General features: G+C 37.4%; 1 protein-coding gene across 1 annotated transcript in view; it reads right to left on the bottom strand.

The window, feature by feature from the left end:
• ZFC3H1 (zinc finger C3H1-type containing) overlaps window positions 1-19,513 on the bottom strand; it is a gene marked incomplete at both ends in the record, with an annotated part of 64,854 nt that overhangs the window by 36,228 nt on the left and 9,113 nt on the right. The window contains 7 exons of the mRNA XM_080706362.1: window positions 879-1,043; window positions 1,227-1,436; window positions 3,989-4,080; window positions 5,304-5,427; window positions 7,398-7,621; window positions 8,319-8,517; window positions 13,234-13,298. Coding sequence (XP_080562488.1) covers window positions 879-1,043; window positions 1,227-1,436; window positions 3,989-4,080; window positions 5,304-5,427; window positions 7,398-7,621; window positions 8,319-8,517; window positions 13,234-13,298 — 1,079 coding nt within the window. The remainder of the gene's footprint in view (window positions 1-878; window positions 1,044-1,226; window positions 1,437-3,988; window positions 4,081-5,303; window positions 5,428-7,397; window positions 7,622-8,318; window positions 8,518-13,233; window positions 13,299-19,513) is intronic.

Here is a 19,513-nt window from a genome sequence, read left to right as displayed (position 1 = left end):
TCATTGGTCACACATCAAAAACATAAAATGCTTACAATCACCTTCCTCACTAATTTGTATTTTGTCTTTCAATAAAGAATATAAGCCGGGCATGATGGTGCACTCTTGTAATCCCCGCATTTGGGAGGTTGAGACAGGAGGATCTGGGTACACAGCCAGCCTCAGCTACTTAGTGAGGCCCTTTGCAACTTACTGAGACCCTGTTTCAAAATAAAGAATAAGAAGGCTGGGGTGTAGCTCCAGGTGGAATGCCCCTGGGTTCCATCTCCAGTACAATCAAAAAATAAAAAGAGAGATAGTTTACCTTACAGAGGCAAGATTTCTGCTTGACTATATGCTATTTATTTAACTTTAGAGCCATCAGAAAACAGAAAAGAAACTCATTTCAACCTTTGTAATGAATATCACAAATTCTTCCATTATTGCATAGTCATTGGTTGAAAAGAATGAGCAAAGTATTAAAAAATGTGAGAAATAAAAAATATACTACTGGTTAACAGTAACTTCTGAAAAGATAGAAAATCTAGATGGGCCAAGTTCAGTAGAAAAATGTAGAGGAAACAGCAAAACAAAGTACACCTCTCTACACTTGATCTCAGTGGTATACTATGGTATACTTCTCCAAATGGTGCAGAAGTGATTCAAGTATATCACTCTGATGAGAGTACTGCCCAAACACACTATTAACCAACTTCTACTAGTTTTGAGGAAGAAACTGCTCTCATTTCCTCAATACATTTTAAAATGTAATTTATATTTATATATGAATGTACTTATATGAATAAACTAGGGAGTGAGGAATAGGACAGCAAACTTCATAAACATTTCTCACAGGTTGTTTTAATAAATGTAGTATTAAATTTTGTTTTTCTTTTTACCGAGATCACAGTTCGTGGAAGACGAGGTCCTCTGTGAAACTTCGGATTCTGAATCCTAGGTTGAGACACTGTATTAATACTGACTATTGATAGATTGCTTCTTGGCACAGACTGTGAACTATTCATGACAGGAGGTGAAGGTGGGTCACTATTACTGGACGTTTCCTAAGTAAAAGACACAGATATGAAATATTTTCAAGTAAAAAATTTTTGCCACGTTTGAGAAAAATAGCATTAGAGTTATTCCTATTTTGCTAAAAAGTCCAATAAATCCCAAATAACAAAAAAAAGGACTACACTAAAATGAAGCTTAATAGCACCACCTAGAGGTCCAGAAACCTAAATTACCTCTGGCTTAAAAGCTCTTTTATTTGCTAGAGACTTAAGTAGTTCTTCTCGAAGCAGCATTTCTTCCTCCTCTTCCTCATCTGCAAAGGGTGGTTTTGGAGGCTGTTCTGGGTCTTCAGGTGGTAGAGGTGGCAAAGGTGGCAGAGGAGGTAGAGGTTCAAGAGAAACACACAAGCCTTCCACATAAGGCTGGTTCAAAGGTGGCACAGACTTAAAAAAAAATAATTAAATGCAAATTTTATCTAGTCCAATTTTTTTCTTAAGCAATATTTTAATTAGAAAAAAGTAAAGTTTGGGGTTATTGTACCTGTATGCATAATGAACTAAGTATAATATATATCTCAAAACTATCCCAGAATTCAATCTTCAACCATGAAAATGTGTTAATTGTGCAATTTTTAAAAATCAACAATATTTGAAACACTTATAAACGTCAAAGTAATTACACAAACTCCTCTGTCATCTCTATTTAAGACTACAGAAAATAAAAAACTCAAATTTTAAGGCATCAGGACAGAGGACATAGCTCTAGTGACAGAGCAATTGCCTAGTATGCATAAGTCCCTGAGTTCCAACAACACTCACCAAAAAAAAAAAAAGACCCCAAATTATACAGGGTAGTTCTTCTAGTGGAAAGTAGAAACACTAAGACAAAAATCACAAAATAAACTTTAAAACACTAGAGATAAGCTGGGCATGGTGGTGTATGCTTGTAATCCCAGCGCTTGGGAGGCTGAGACAGAAGGATTGCACAGGTTCAAAGCCAGCCTCAGCTACTTAGTGAGGCTCTCAGAAACTTAGTGAGACCCTGTTTCCAAATAAAGTATAAAATAGGTCTGGGAGTATAGCCCGGAGTTAGAAGAAACACCTGAGTTCTACCCCCAGTACCACACACACACACAAAAAAAAAGACGAGATAAAAAATTTTGCCGGGCATGGTGGTGCACGCTTGTAATCCGCACATGGGAGGCAGAGACAGGATCGCGCAGGTTCGAAGCCAGCCACGCGCGCTGGCTTAGGAGACCCTGTTTCCAAATAAAAATGTAAAAATAGGTCTGGGAGTGTAGACCGGACGTAGAAGGGCTTCCAGGAACCCCAGTAGAACCAAAAGAATTCTAGGAATGATAATCCAGAGAACCTTAAATGTCAAAAAGAATCCCCACTACTCTCTTAAATCCTTGTAAAATGGCTTCTTAGAAATTTACAAAGGAAACTAATTTTATGCAAATCCTGAATTTGAAAATATTTTTCCTTCAAAGATCTTCTAATATTTTTATTGGCATTTAGCTCATTCATTCCCAACTTAACAAAAGAAAATATTTCAAAAAAGAAAAAAAATGTAATTTTTCTCTCACTATCAGCTCTGATTTGTCCTTTACTTTGGGCTTCCTTGGAAGACACCAAAGGTCTAATAAGAAACGTGAATTGTAAAGTCTCCCTCTTACCTACTGGGAGAGATTCAATTTGATCTCTAGGTACTTTTTTTATTTTTGCAGTACCAGGGATTTAACCTCCAAGCTACACCCAGCCTTATTTTTATTATTTATTTGGAAATAAGAGTCTCGCTAAGTTTTGGAGAGTCTCATTAAGCAGCTGAGACTGGTTGAACCCAGGAACATTCTACCTCTGAGCTACATCCCCAAACCCTATTTTTTTTTTTTTTATTCTTTATTTTGAAACAAAGTCTCACTGATTTGCAAAGGGCCTAAGTAGCTGAGGCTGGCTGCTAACCACAATCCTGTCTCAGCCTCCCAAATGCTGGGATTATAAACGTGAGCCACCATGCCCAGTTTCTAGGTCTAAAAATAACTTCAGAACTTTTACTTTGGATTCCTCTACTTGCTTTTTTCCCCTTTTCCTTATTATTTTTTAATAGGACTGATAGTTCTTTTAAGAGGAACATAGGAAAAAGGAATTAACTTCCATAGTCAATGCTTTTCTTTTCTAGGTTTTCAAGTTAAAAATAACTGTATTCAAATCCTGCATGGTGATACATGCTTGTAATCCCAGTACTTGGCAGACTAAGGAAGGAGGATCACAGGTTTGTAGCCAGCATCAGCTACTTCAGTGAGCCCCTCTGCACCTTAGGAAGATCCTGTTTCAAAATAAAGACTAAAAAATAGAGCGGGGGTGTAGCTCAGAGGTAGAATGCTCCTGGGTTCAATCCCTAGTACCACAAAAAGAATGAATGAATGAATGAATGAATGAACAAATGAATGAATGAATGTTGAGATAAGAGGACCACAGGTTCTCAGCCAGTCTCAGCTGCTTTATGAGGCCCTCTAAAAATTAGTGAGACTCTGTTTCCAAATAAAGAATAAAAAATAGGGCTGGGGTATAGCTATTAAAACCCTGGTACTGCAAAATAATAGGCATAATGGCCCTGTGTTCAATCTCTAGTAACACACACACACACACACACACACACACACACACACACACCTGTATTCATCAAAACAAAAAAAAGGAAATAATTTTTTGAAACATCCTATTGTTCTTAAACCATAATTCCCCCAGAAAATCAACACAAAATTAAGAATAAAATGCAAAAATATACCCAATGGATACCATGGCAGTTAAAAATTAAAAACTGTATTCTATATATTTCTAGCTATTAATTCCAGATGCAATTTGGGTTTTTCAAACACTCTTCAATCCTAACTGTCCATAAACTACATGCCAGTTTTTCGAAAACACTAGAAAAGATAAGATATAAAGCAAAACAATAATACACACAGAAATCATTATCAATTCTGACTCACAGAAACCTGAGGTGGTGGGGGCAAAGAAATAGACGTTGCAGAGGAGTAATATCCCAATTCAGAGAAAAATGGTGGCTGTACTGGTGAGTGTGCTGTAAGAAAAAAAATTGTTAAAGAGTTCAATAACAGAACTATGTCAAAAGCAACATATTAAATGTATGACATGTTTGAAAAAATACAAATATACCTCAGATTAAAATTAGATTCTATTAATTAACTCTGATAAAATTCTTAAGCTTCCACAAGTATGTCTCTATTCATTTAAAACTTTCAGGCACTCACTTTATTTTATTTTTTTTGCGGGTCTGGGGATGGAATCCAAGGGCATTTGACCCCCAGGCTACACCTGCTGCCTATTTTTTATTCTTTTTTATTTTTGGTGGTGGAACTGGGGTTCCTGGAAGCCCTTCTACCTCCAGGCTACACTCCCAGGCCTATTTTATATTTTTTATTTGGAAACAGCATCCCTTAAGCCAACGAGGGTGGCTTTGAACCTGCGCAATCCTCCTGTCTCCGCCTCCCAAGCACGGGGATTACAAGCATGTGCCACCACACCCAGCATTTTATTCTTTATTTTGAAACAGGATCTCACTAAGTTGCAGAAGGCCTCACTAAGTAGCTGAGGCTGTCCGTGAACCGGAATCCTCTGATTTCAGCCTCCTGAATGCTGGGATTACAAGCATGCACCACCACGCCTGGTTTCAGGCGTTCACTTTAAACTGACCAGTCCCTCAGTTCACTCTTTTCACAATGATAGCAATGAATAGAGCAGGAAATGCTGAAAGCATACTTTTTTCCCTTAACAAACATAGGTGTTTAGGAAATAAAAAATTTTCTTGACTTCTGTCACTGTGCTGTAGCCAAACCTCTGGCCCTCAGAGATAAATTCTGGACTATAAAATTTAAGTAAGGTACAGGACTGGCTTGTCCTAACCCTTCTTAAGATACCTCTAGTAACACCTTCCATCTTCACATTCCTATGAAGAATTACCATTAGAGTTACAAAGAAGATCAAGGAGATGTTTTCAAGAACGGTATTCTCATCAATCCCACAATCTTCACTTTTTAGATGAAACAAATAGGAGTTTAAACAGTTCTTTTGTATTTAAAGGCTATCTAGAAGTAACACTTTGAAATAAAACCCAGCAATATACAGTTGAAGTTTTCTCCCTTAAATATTTACAACACTAAATGTCTATGGTTGTACAATTCATTAGCAAGTCCCAATCTCATTACACATTTTTTCACAGTTTTGCACAGCTGTATGATTTCTCTAATAATTGAGATAAAAAATGTTTTAAGCTTTGGCTCATACCTGGAGAATTGGTTTCACTATCAGTATCCATAGCAACTTCTTCATAGTTATCATATTGATATATGCCTCCTCCACTATCAGTAGGTTGCTTATCTAAGGATCGCTTCAGGTCAGGATCTGAGGACTAAATATACATGCTTTTCTTAGTTTTCAAAGCATTTCAGTCTTAGTCTATTTTTGAGCTACAAATCATGAAAAAACTGTTAATTATCTTCTGGGGAACTATATCAATAATCATGATGATTCAGTTAGACCTGCCTAACACTTCAGGTTTGGAAAATTTGATTTACATGACAAGTACACTGTGGTGGACATTTTATAAATGCAGCATCAGACACAAAATGGAATCTAAAAGTACCATTTATATAGATGAAATCTCCATAGTTAGATGGGCCACTAAATAATTAGCTATTCCTCTATAAAATAAGATTATACCAAGTTCTTTAACACTGAATGGCTTCTGAGAGGAATAAATGCTTGTTTTATATCACAAAGATTATACTGGAATGGTTCCAAAAAAACCTATCAATATTTAATTATGTATAAAGAAATAATACCTGAAAACCATAATCTCTGGGTTGTGTTTGTGTACTGTGTGTTATCTTCTTTACTTCTTAAAGTGTCTAACTCAGAGCTGGGCATGATGGTGCACACTTGTAATCCCAGCATTTGGGAGGCTGAGACAGGAGGATAGTGGTTCAATAACAGCCTCAGCTCCTACTTAGCGAGGCCCTTTACAACTCAGTGAAACCGTGTTTCAAAAAAGTAGGGCTAGAGGTATAACTCGGAGGTAGAATGTCCCTGGGTTCTATCCCCAGTACCACACAGAAAACACAAAAAAAAAGTTTAACTCAGAAATTGTGTGTGTGTGTGTGTTTGTGTTACCCTTTTTAACTTTTTATTTTGAAATAGGGTCTCACTAGGTTGCTAAGAATTTCACTAAGATATGGTACCATCCCTGAAACTGCACTTCTCCTGTGTCAGCCTCCCAAGTACTGGGATTATAAGTATGCACCACCATGCCTGGCAAGATAGTTTTATAACAAACTAAAAACTAGCAAAACCTATCTAGATGAAGAGTAAAGGCAAATAATACAATATTCAAGTGCTGTGTGGATGTATGTCACTATCACTAACAATATTATGTGTCAAGACTATAATGCACTAAGTATAAAAAAGTTCATGTATGAATATTTATATTCCCTGCTTAAGCAGCCCTAACTCTTAACTTCCTCCAATTAAAGAACTCTTATTTTTCATATTTCTTTATTCTACATTAGCACATTCACAATTATATATTTTTGCTCAAACTTCCAAAATCACTATCACTGATACTAACACTAGATCAATAAAAAATCTCTAATAAACTTCCTGACACCGCTGGGCGTGGTGGCCCGCACTTGGGAGGATGAGACAGGAGGATCGCATAGCCTCAGCTACTTAGTGAGGCTCTCAGCAACTTACTGAGACCCTGTTTCCAAATAAAATAGAAAATAGGTCTAGGAGTATAGCCCAGAGGTAGAAAGCCCCTGGGTTCCACTCCCAGTACCACAAAAAAAAAAAAAAAAAAAAAAAAAAAACAACTTCCTGACACCATCCATAAAATACACTCAGTCAATATCAATGATACACACATTACTGCCCAACCAACGCTTCATGACTAAATATAAAATAGCCACATATGCTAATAACCATATGATTTAAGTCTTTAAAATAGTCCATATTAATCATAATGCATTTCTCATTACTAAACAATGAAAAACCAAAAAAATTCTGCTCTTCTACTTAAGAAACAGACATTTTTAGAATAAGCCCTTATCACAATTTAAGCAATCCTATTATCTTCTAAATACAAAATGAACAAAAAAGCAGTCCTTGCTAATCAAAATTTTATTTTCTTTCAGTTCTACTTTTAATATCGTGACCATAAAAGATTTGTTCCTAAATATATATTCTTTTTCTTCCAAGAGTTATTTATATAATAAGCTCTATCAAACACAAAATACTTGTAGTTTTTCTCAGTTAAATCTATGAAATAAGACTAAAGGACACTTAAATTTGATGGTTTTGATTTTATATTTTTGCACTCCTTACTTTACTTCTTGATCTCCTCTTTCCACCAACCAGTTTCATGAATCGATTGTACTGCTCTTCCTGATTTGAGAGATCTCGAATCTTTCTGATTTCTTCTTCTCTTTTCCTTCTCTCTTCTTCTTCAGCTTGTTTTCGTTGATCCTCCTCTTTCTGTCTTTCTTGTTCTTTTTGCTGTTGTAGTTTCTTCCATGCTTTTGTTTGTTGCTTCCTCAATGCTTGTTTAGCTTTAAATGAAAAATACAGAAACATCATTATCTGTTACAGAGTTAGAATTTATATTATAGAAGCTAAAAAAGCTTTAAAAAATTATTTTCAAGCCAGGTGTGGTGGTGCACACCTATCATCTCAATACTTGGGAGGCTTAGACAGGAGGATCACAGGTTCGAGGGCAGCCTCAGCAAGTACTGAGACTCTCATCAACCTAGCAAACCCTTTTTCAAAATTAAAGTAAAAGCTGGGCGTGGTGGCGCACGCTTGTAATCCCAGCACTTGGGAGGCTGACACAGGAGGACCGCACAGGTTCAAAGCCAGCCTCAGCACTTAGTGAGTCTCTCAGTAACTTAGACTCTTTTTCCAAAAAAGTTTTAAATAGGTCTGGGAGTGTAACCCAAAGGAAGAAGGCCCCAGTTTCCATTCCCAGTACCACCAAAAAAAAAGAAAAAAAAATTTTTTTAATTGAAAATTAAAATAAAAGAGGGCTGGGGTGTATCTTGGAGATAGAATGCCCCTAAGTTCAATCCCCAGTACCACAAAAAGTTATTTTCATTATCAATGTATATACTTGTTCTTTTAAGCTCTGTATATACAGGATTGACCTCCACTTTAGTACCTTATAATTCCCCAAACTCAAAACTCCCTGAATTAAAGTCTTGAAGCTAGTTATATATGAATTAATTAAAAGAATTTAATGGAAATAATCACCTGTAGTGCTAACTTTTTTAGCCGAATGTGGTTTTGTACTGGTTTTAATTTTCTGCTGCACAGTTTTTGTCTTAGTCAACTTTTCTTTGCTTTCTTTCATCACCTGCTGTTCTTTCTGTTGCCACTTTTTACTGGCTGATTGAAGAGCTAAAAGACGAAGTTGTAATTCAGATAGCTCTTCTTCATCTTCACCAAGCTTCTTTAAAAACACAAAGAGTTAAAAATTTTAAATTCTATTATTTAACCAACACTTTACCAAGTAAACAATTTTATAAAATTAGAATTTAAAGTTAGTTTAGGCAAATATTTAAGAGGAAAATGTAGATAAAATAAGGCAACTAATTTACTTCCCAAAGCCTGACTCTAATTTAGTTTCTATAATGCAAAAAGAAGTTTTTTTTTTTTGAGATAACTTCAATAGAGGTTATCTGCATATATGTAAATATGTAAAGTAGGAGGAGGAAAGTACAACTGATAAAACAGGATGATATAAAATAGAATGTTAAGAGTTAGACATAAGCATTTTAACAGAGCTAACCAAACTTGAAAGATTAAAACTCTGATGACAACAAATGCAAGAATAAATCAAGAACCCAGAAAAGGTAACAAAAAACAAAGTAGTTCCCTAATCATGTGATTTGTCAGACTCACAAGTAACACAGAAAACAGACACACTGAATGTCAAAACTCAAGCTTGTAAACTTCCTTCTTATATATACTTAATTCATTCTTTAAAATACTGTTGAAGGACCAATACTTAGGAGGCTGAGACAGGAGGATCACAGGTTCCAGGGCAATCGCGCAACCTAGCAAGACCCTGTTTAAAAAATAATAATAATAGAGCTGGGCGTGGTGGTGCACACTTGTAATCCCAGCATTTGGGAGGCTGGGACCGGAGGATGGCGGTTCGCGGACAGCCTCAGCTACTTAGTGAGGCCCTCTGCAACTTAGTGAGACCCTGTTTCAAAATAAAGAATAAAAAATAGGGCAGGGGCTGTAGCTTGGAGGTTGAATGCCCCTGGGTTCCATCCCCAGGCCCGCAAAAAAAAAAAAAAAAAAAAAAAAAAAAATAATAATAATAATAATAATAATAATAATAATAAAACAGGGCTGGCTATGGATGTAGCCTGGAAGGTGAAGGTCCCAGGTTCCATGCCCTCTAGTAACACACACACACACACATACACACACACACTGCTGAAGGTAAAATAATCTGTAGAAACTTGGCTCCACTTTAGTATTTTATATTCTAAAGCTACAGACATTTATCTGTATATTTAAAATATTTTAAACATCTAAGACTCCTTTGGAAAGCCTAAAGCAGGAAAATATGCTAAAAGCAAATTTTTTTCAACTGAAATAACTTCCTAATTTTTTTGAGGGGTGGTACTAGAGATTGAACCCAGGGGTGTTTTACCTCTCGTTTTTTATTTTCTTTTTGAAACAGAGTTTCACTAAATTACCATGCATTGGCCTTAATCCTGTCTCTATCTCCCTAATACTGAGATTATAAGCATGTGCCACCATGCCCAGCTTCATTCTACCTTTTTATAAATTTATTTAACTGATACATAAAAATATAATTACACATATTAATGGGGTACTATGTGATGTTTCCATTAATGTATACACTATATAATGCTTAAATCGAGGTTAAACATACATCCTCATTCATTTATTAACTTATGGTGAAAACATTCAAAATCCTTTCTTCAAATTTTTTGAAAAACAAAATACATAATTGCTATCTATAGTCACCCTATCATGCAATAGCACACCAGAACTTTTTACTCCTAACTATAACTTAATATGCACTGTCCAGCCAGGAGTGGTGACACAGGCTTGTAATCCCAGCATTGGGGAGGCTGAAATGAGGATCCAGGTTCATGGACAGCCTCAGCTACTAATCAGTGAGGCCCTTTGCAACTCAGTGAGACCCTGTTTCAAAATAAAAACTGAAAAATAGGGCTGGGGGTTGTAGCTCAGAGTAAAATGCTTCTGGGTTCCATCCCCATTACCGAAAAAAAAAAAAAAAAAAGGCACTGTCCAATGTATTCTCCACATTTTAGCTATAACTGAACTGCAGAGGGTCATTACTGGAGTCTATGGATTTGAGGGGGGTGTTTTATGAGGGTCCTTTGATATTATAAAGGGGGAAGGAGGAGTCAAAAAGGTCAAAGTTTAACACTGCAAAAGATTATTGGTAGCCAGGTGTGGTGGTGTACACTTGTAATCCCAGCATTCAGGAGATTGAGGCTGAGAGGAGAATTGTGGTTCCAGGACAGCCTCAGCTACTTAGCAAGCCTTTCACAACTCAGTAAGACCCTGTTTCAAAAATGAAAAGACAAGCCAGGTGTGGTGGCACACACTTGTAATCCCAGCATTCGGGAGGCTGAGACCAGAGGATCATGGTTTGCAGACAGCCTCAGCTACTTAGTGAGGCCCTCTGCAACTTAGTGAGACCCTGTTTCACACTAAAGAATAAAAAATAGGGCAGAAGGTGTAGCTTGGAGGTCAATGCCCCTGGGTTTTATCCCCAGACCCGCAAAATAATAATAATAACAATAATAATAACAATAATAATAAACACATTTTATTTTTCTTCTAAAATCCAGTTAAATTATTTCTATTCTTAAGTATAACCAAAATAGTGAATGCTACCTAATGGTTTTACCTTAATATTTACTACCATAAATCCCTAATGAAATACCATCATATACTTTGATATTTCAGTTTAACCAAACCAGAATACAGTTACCCTTCCCACTGCTGGGAAATACAAGTAAATAATACAATTTAAAATTGTAATGATTCTTAATTCTAAGTCACTTAAACATACCAAATTCTATTGCCTGGTACTGAAATTCTAGAGCTATGCTGTTCAATATGATAGCACTGAGCAACATTTGCCTATTTAATCTTAAATAAACTAAAATTGAATTAAGATTTTGTACCTAAGTCATATCAATCACAATCATGTTCTTCATGGCCATGTGACTCACAGCTACCATAGTGGCGAGTTCAGCTATAAAACATTTCCACAATTACTGAAAACTCTACTATAAACTAGAGTTTACCCCAAAAGAGCTATCAACACTCTTCTACTGAGACTCTGATTACTTTCTATAACTGCTTATTTTAGAATGAAAGGAAGAAATTACTAGTTCTGTTGCACTACATGCTACTTGAAAGAGCTGTTTGAAAACCAAGAGCAGTGACCTAGGAATCAGAGAACCTAATTCTTGCTGATACCTAATTCCTACGTAACTAAACAAGTCACTGAACTATTCCCTACTCAAACGAATCGTATTTTTATCTATAAAACAAATGTTAGCCAGGCATGGTGGTGCATGCCTACAATCCCAGTACTTGAGAGGCTGACACAAGAGGATTGCAGGCTCGAGGACAGCCTCAACAAGTAGGTGAAATTTTCATCAAGCTAGCAAATTTTCATCAACCTATTTTACTTTTATTTTCAAAATAAAAATAAAATAGAGCTGGAGGTATAGCTCTAAGGTAGAATGCCCCCAGGTTCAATCTCCAGTACCACAAAAAAATAAAATACATACATCAACTTTATAGAATTTTAAGTATATTAAAAATGTTTATGAGCATATGACTGTAAAGGATGTGTATATGTATGTATATATATGTATATATATGGAGAGAAACATACTGTGTGGGGGGGGGTGAAAGAGAGACATGTGCAGGTATCTAGCATTCCTAAATTCAGGGTCATCTTTGCTAAAGATCTTCAATTTTTTTTTCCGGGTCTGGGGATGGAACCCAGGGGCATTCGACCTCTGAGCTACACCCCCTGCCCTATTTTTTATTCTTTTACTTTGAAACAGGGTCTCATTAAGTTGTGGAGGGCCTCACTAAGTAGCTGAGGCTGTCCATGAACCGCGATCCTCCTGTCTCAGCCTCCCAAATGCTGGATTACAAGCTTCCTAAAGATCTTTGTTTTATCCCCACACTTGTAATCCCCGCGCTTGGGAGGCAGAGACAGGAGGATCGCGCAGGTTCGAAGCCAGCCACGCGCACTGGCTTAGGAGACCCTGTTTCCAAATAAAAATGTAAAAATGGGTCTGGGAGTGTAGCCTGGAGGTAAAAGGGCTTCCAGGAACCCCAGTACCACCAAAAAGATCTTTGTTTTTTGTTTGTTTTTCGAGCTATACCTGCTGCCCTGTTTTTAATTCTTTATTTTGAAACAGGGTCTCACTAAGTTGCAGAGGGCCTCACTAAGTAGCTGAAGGTGTCCGCGAACCGCGATCCTCCCGTCTCAGCCTCCCGAATGCTGGGATTGTAAGTGTGCGCCACCACGCCTGGCTCCTAAGGATCTTTGAATCATTCATTCCAATTTACTCATAACAACTGAAAACTCAACAGAAGAAACTGCAGATAGCTCACATCTACAATTCAACAAAGAAAAAGGCTTGAGTTATTGAGTGCCGGTTACATGTTAACCACAGTATTTGATGCTTCTGTATTTTACTGAAGCTTCCTAACAACCCAGGGAATGCATGGCACTAAATTCATTCTGTAGGAAAAGAAAGAGAGAAGCAAAAACTAAACAGCTTATTCAGCTAACAGGTCATTCAGCTAATAGAGAGGAAGAGCTAGAATTTGATACCAGGCCAAGGTCTATATAACTACAAAGCTTTCCCACACTGGATAATCAGCAAAGAGTAGGGGAAAAAAATCTCTGGATCAAAATTAAGTTTCAAAAACCAAACAATAATCAAGTAAGCATGTATAGATATGTACAAAACTTTAATATAATTTGTAAAGCCTAATGAATAGAGATTCCAAGATACTTCTGCAGAATTTCTTTTCTTAATGCTTATATCCAAATAACATTATAGTGATGGTTTCAAAAGAACAGACTACCCAATCCCACAAAGCAGTGTCTTACCTTTTCAGATAGAATATCTGAGGTACTAATTCTTCTTGTTAAATTTTGTTCTTTATCTTCTACTCCTTTAAAATAAGATAATATCCCTTAAATATTCTAAAAGATAGTAACAATCTAAAATAAAATGTTGTATAATAATGCTATATGTTTTGTAATGATTGTAAAGAATGTCATTACAATCTCATTTTCTCAAGCTCTTAACCAAAAGACTGCCTTTAAAGAGAATGAAAATATGAACAAACTTCAAACACCTATTTCATAGTTATAAAAGCAAAATAATTCAAGTACTAAACTAAAACTATACTTTGATAAAATTGTTTCAAATTTTTCAAATAAGCACAAAATTCAGAGTATACAAATAAAAACTTCATAACCAAATATATAATCCATAGTGACAGATTAGTAGTAAACTAAATTAGTCCTCTAAAGTAGAAATTAATTCAACATTTAGAGAATGATCTTAGTATTAATCATCATAGAATATTCTATTTACCTAGAAAAGCACCAGCAGTGGCAACTTAAGTATCTGCAAAATTAAACCCACCCACACACTTTTTTCAGACTTCTAGCCTTGGGCCCACAATTTTGAAGTAGAGTATCAACAAAAGCTTTACAAATCACATAATATTGTACATTTACAGTAGTATTGAGATAGATACAATTTTTATTTTTAAAAAATGAACTTAACTCAAAAATCTTTTATGATGAACATTCTAACTGTTCAAGGGGGCCTTACTTGTGAAAGAATATGTAGATTATTCAGTAAATTTAGAAATAACTAACCAAGCACCCTGGACAAAACAAAGAGAAGGCAATCACCAAGTTTAGAGAGAGATGAGTTCTGCTATAAGGCTTATTATAGGAAATATGAAGTTCTCACAATATAATTAATGTATGAGAAAATCTGTGCTTAACATTAAGTGTGATTTGACTCGATGAAACATTAAGAGAATATAGAAAACAGTACCCAAGTGATATGAAACATTTAGGAATACACTAATCATATATTCAAACTCTACCAGGTACGTCAGTTAACTGTGTATTACGAGCCACACTCATATTCTGATTTCAAATATCACTCCTTGCTCCATTTCACAATACTTACACTACAAACATTCTACTTCTACAAGTACACTTTAAGTCTTTTAAAGTACACTTTAAGGTTAAGTGACATTTGTTATAATATTTCAAGCTTTTTAAATCCATTTTCTGTATTACAGTTGCACTATTTTATTATCTTTCCACTGACAAAGTTTGTTTTTTGATTGTGTGTGTGTGTGTGTGTGTGTGTGTGTGTGTGTGGTACTGAGAGTGGAACCCAAGGGCTTTCTACCTCCAGGCTGTACCCCCAGCCCTATTTTATAATTTATTTGGAAACAGGGTTTCACTAAGTTGCTGAAAACCTCACTAAGTAGCTGAGTCTGGCTTCGAACCTGTGCGATCCTCTTATCTCAGCCTCCCAAGGGCTGGGATTACAAGCATGCGCCACCATGCCTGGCTATTTTGTTTTTTGTTTTTATGGTGCTGGGACTTGAACCCAGGAGTTCTACCTCTAAGCTATATTCTAAGCCCTATTTTATTTTTTATTTTTGAAACAGGGTCTCACTCAGTTGCTGAGACTGGCTTCAAGCCTGCATTCCTATCCCAACCTCCCAGATATTGGGATTACAGGTGTATGCCACCATGCCCAGCTCTACTGATAAAGTTTTTTAGTGTTATTCATCTAGCCCCGCTTTCCTCTATAAACCCTTTTATTTTTACCATATAATTTTGTGGTATAGCCATTTTCAGCAATGCATATGTCTTACTACAACAAAACTAACCATCCTTTAAATAATTCCAAAATAGTAATAACACAAAAATAGAGCAAACTGAAAAGAGATAAACACATTTCCAATAATAAATACAGAAAGCACTAGATTTCTCTCCTACATGAGAAAACTATTGAGTTCGATTAGGCCATGAGAACTCTACTAGTTAATTAAGATCTCACTTGACTATAACATGTAGCAGTATCTCAATTAATTTGCACAGAAGCAAGTATCCATTAGGTACCTTCTGAGCACAATGGGACTTTATTTTATATTTATTTATTTTTTGCGGTACTGGGGATGGAACCCAGGGAAATTTAACCTCCAAACTACACCCCAGCCCTATATATATAATTTTTTATTATTTATTTTGAAACAGGGTCTGAGCTGCAAAGGGCCTCACTAATTAGCTAAGGCTGTCTGAAAACTACAATCCTCCTATCTCGGCCTCCCAAAGGCTGGGATAACAAGCATGTGCCACCACACCTGGTAACAATGGTACTTATTCATTTTAGTGGTGCTGGGGATTGAACTCAGAGGCATTCTACCTCCAACCTACATCCCCAGCCGGGCATGGTGGCGTATGCTTGTAATCCCTGCGCTTGAGAGGCAGAGACAGGAGGATCGCGCAGGTTCGAAGCCAGCGCTTAAGAGACCCTGTTTCCAAATTTTAAAAAAAGTATAAAATAGGTCTGGGGAGTGTAGCCCTAGCCTGGAGGTAGAAGGGTTTCCAGGAACTCCAGTACCACCAAAAAACAAAAAAGCAAACAAGCTACATCCCCAGCCCGATTTTTTATTCTTTATTTTGAAACAAGGTCTGACTGAGTTGTGGAGGGTCTCACTAAGTAGCTGAGGCTGTCTGCGAACCTGTGATCCTCCTATCTCAAGCCTCCTAAATGCTAGCATTACAAGCGTGCGCCACCACACCCAGCCTAATAATGGTACTTTAAAAACAAGTACAAACCATATATTTCAGACAAAACTTTACACTAACATAAATACAGTTTATTTTATAAAATGACCAACCAGGTAATTAGGCATTATACTAACACTGCCACCAATACAATAAAAAATTTTAGTTTTTACTCAAACTTCTAAAATGCAAATTAGCCCTTTTTAGTCACATAGTATTTGTAAAATTATTAACTGGGATTTCTCTTCTTTTTTCCTTGGTGATATTGGGGATCGATATCAGGGGTGTTCTATGAAAGAGCTACATCTCCAGCCTTTTTTTTTTCGGTACTGGGGTTTGAACTCAGAAGCATTCTACCTCTAAGCTACACCACCAGCCCTATTTTATTCTTTATTTTGAAAGAGGGTCTCATTAAGTTGCAGAGGGCTTCACTAAGTAGCCAGGCTGGCCACAAATAAGCAATCCTATTGTCTCAGCCTCCCAAGTACTGGGATTATAAGCGTGTGGCACCATGCCCGGCTCCTTTTTATTCATTCTGAAACAGAGTCGTGACAAGTCAACCAGGCTGGTTTCAAACTTGTGATCCTCCTGCCTGGGCCTCCAAAATCACTGGGATTATGGGCCAGCCCTGATACTAAGATTCTTGAGTTGTAGATAGGGTTTTATCTATATGCTAATGACCCTAACAATGGAACATTGTTAGGAAAATGGAACATTTCAAGGACATGAAAAATTAAGAAGCTATATAGGAAAAGTAATTTTTTTGTGTGTGGTATTAAGGATGGAACCCAGGGGCATTCTACCTCTGAGCTACACCCCCAACCCTACTTTTTATTCTTTATTTAAAAACAGGTTCTCACTGAGTTGCAAAGAGCCTCACTAAGTAGCTGAGGCTGTCCGCGAACCTTGATCTTCCTGTCTCAGCCTCCCAAATGCTGGGATTACTAGCGTGCACCATCTTGCCCAGGTTAGAAAAAGTAATTCTTAGAAAACAAGGGGGAGGGGGGCCAAAGTTACAAGAAAAACCAGATGTATGTAGTATTACAGAAATTCCAAAATTTCAAGGTTAAGAAAAACATCATAGAATGTAATAGACATATGTATCCATAAAGAATACTCTAAACAGGGTAGCCAGGGCAATCTTTTGAAAACAAAGAGTCTTTTGCTCAAGTCCAACAACAAATAGACTACAAAATTATGATCTATACATACAATGGACTTCTACTCAGCCATATAAAAACAATTATGTCATTTGCAGGAAAAGGGATGGAACTCAAGAATATTACAGTGAGATTAGGCAGTCAATAAAAAGGGAGGGGGGGCCAGAGCCAGGCATGATGATCCATGCTTGTAACCCCAGCATTTGAGAGGCTGAGAGGATGATCGTGGTTTGCGGACAGCCCCAGCTACTTACTGAGGCCCTTTACAACTCAGTGACACCCTGTTTCAAAATAAAGAATAAAAAGTAGGGCCATGGGTGTAGTTCCTAAGTAGAATGCCCCTGGGTTCCATCCCCAGTACTGCAAAAAAATAAAAAGAAAAAAAAAAAAAAAGGAAAAAAAAAAAGAAAATGAAGGCCATATTTTTCACTCAGAGGTGGAAGCTAGAGAGATTTGGGGAAAGGAAGACCTCAGATGAGGTCTAAACGAATGGGAGAGAGGGAGGACAAAGGAGAGATCTGATAGGGAGCTGAAGGGATGCTGCATGCATGTTATCTGTCACTCAGAACCTATGATGTATAATGCCCCAATAAGAAAAATAAAAAATAAAAAGCTCAATTCACTCTGAAAAAAAAGTTGCTAGAAGGCTCAATATGTGCTCTCACCTGCCATCTTTGATCTCTTCTCTACCACTGTTCATATCCCTCATTCTTTGTTTTATTTTGGTACTGGAGATTGAATCCAGGGTCATTCTACTCCAAGCTACAGCCCTATAGCCCACTTAGTTTGTATTTAGAAACATGGCCTCCCACATTGCTGAGGCTATCCTTGAACCTATGATCCTGCTGTCTCAGCTTCTGAATTACTGGGATTCCAAGTGTACACCACCACACCTACCACCTCATTCTTCTTTGGTAGCAGAGGCCTCCTTATTACCCCAAATATGCCAGGCATCCACTTCTGCATTAGGGTCATTACTCCAGAACAATGATTCTCAAACATTAGTGTATATCAGAAACCAACCAAAGGGCTGGATAAATACAGATAGCTAGGCTCTGTTCCCAGAGTTCACAATTCAGTGGCCCTGGAGTAAAGCCTGATAACTTGCATTTCTGTCAAACTGACAGATATCACTGGTCCTCTGAAAATCAATGTTCTCTTTGCCTAGAAAATTCTTCCATACATTCGTTTGGCTATTCTTTTACAGACTTTAAAGTCTTTGTTTACATCTCACCTTCAAATGTAGAAGACTACCTATTAGTGACAGTACCTATTGCTCCCATCCATGTTACTACTATACTTTTCTCCTTCATAAGTGAATTTACCCATGTTTATTATCTTCCCTTCTAAAATGAAAGCTCATAAAGGCATAAATGACTATTTAGGGTGTAGTAGCACACACCTATAATCCCAGGTATTCTGGAGGCTTAGGAGAGAGGGTCAGATGAGCCCAGAAGTTCAACCCAGGCAACATAATGAGATCCACAGCATAAGCAGGCAGAGTGACACATGTTTATAATCCCAGCTACTCAGAAGAGTAAGGCATGATGGCACACACTTGTAATCCCCGCGCTTGGGAGGCTGAGACAGGAGGATGGCACAGGTTCAAAGCCAGTCTCAGCTACTTAGTGAGGCTCTCAGCAACTTAGTGAGACACTGTTTCCAAATAAAGTATAAATTAGATCTGGAAGTAGAGCCCAGAGATAGAAAAGCCCCTGGGTTCCACCCCCAGTACCACCAAAAAAAAAAAAAAAAAAAAAGAGTAAGGCAGGAGAATAGCAAATTCAAGACCAGCATGGACAACCTAAGTTAGCAAGACCTTGTCTCAAAAATAAAAAGGGCAGAGCCAGGGGTGGTGATGCACACTTGTAATCCCAGCATTTGGGAGACTGAGACAGGAGGATCACAGTTCGCAGACAGCCTCAGCATTAGTGAGGCCCTCCACAACTTCGTGAGACGGTTTCAAAATAAAAGAATAAAAGCTGGGCATGGTGGCACATGCTTGTAATCCCCACACTTGGGATGCTGAGACGGGAGGATCACACAGGTTCGAAGCCAGCCTCAGCTACTTAGTGAGGCTCTCAGCAACTTAGTGAGACCCTGTTTCCAAACAAAATATAAAAATAGGTCTGGGAGTATAGCCTGAAGGTAGAAAGCCTCTGGGTTCCACCCCCAGTACCACAAAAAATAAAGAAATAATATATAGGGCAAGGAGCCGGGCGTGGTGGCTCACACTTGTTGATCCCAGCATTTGGGAGGATGAGACCTGAGGATTGCGGTTTGCGGACAGCCTCAGCTACTTAGTGAGGCCCTCTGCAATTCAGTGAGACCCAGTTTCAAAATAAAAAATAAACAATAGGGCAGGGGGCGTAGCTCAGAGGTCAAATGTCCCTGGG

This window comes from Muscardinus avellanarius, assembly GCF_963383645.1.
Source record: "Muscardinus avellanarius genome assembly, chromosome: 11".
NCBI lineage: Eukaryota > Metazoa > Chordata > Mammalia > Rodentia > Gliridae > Muscardinus > Muscardinus avellanarius.
This window is presented reverse-complemented; position numbering and strand designations above follow the sequence as displayed.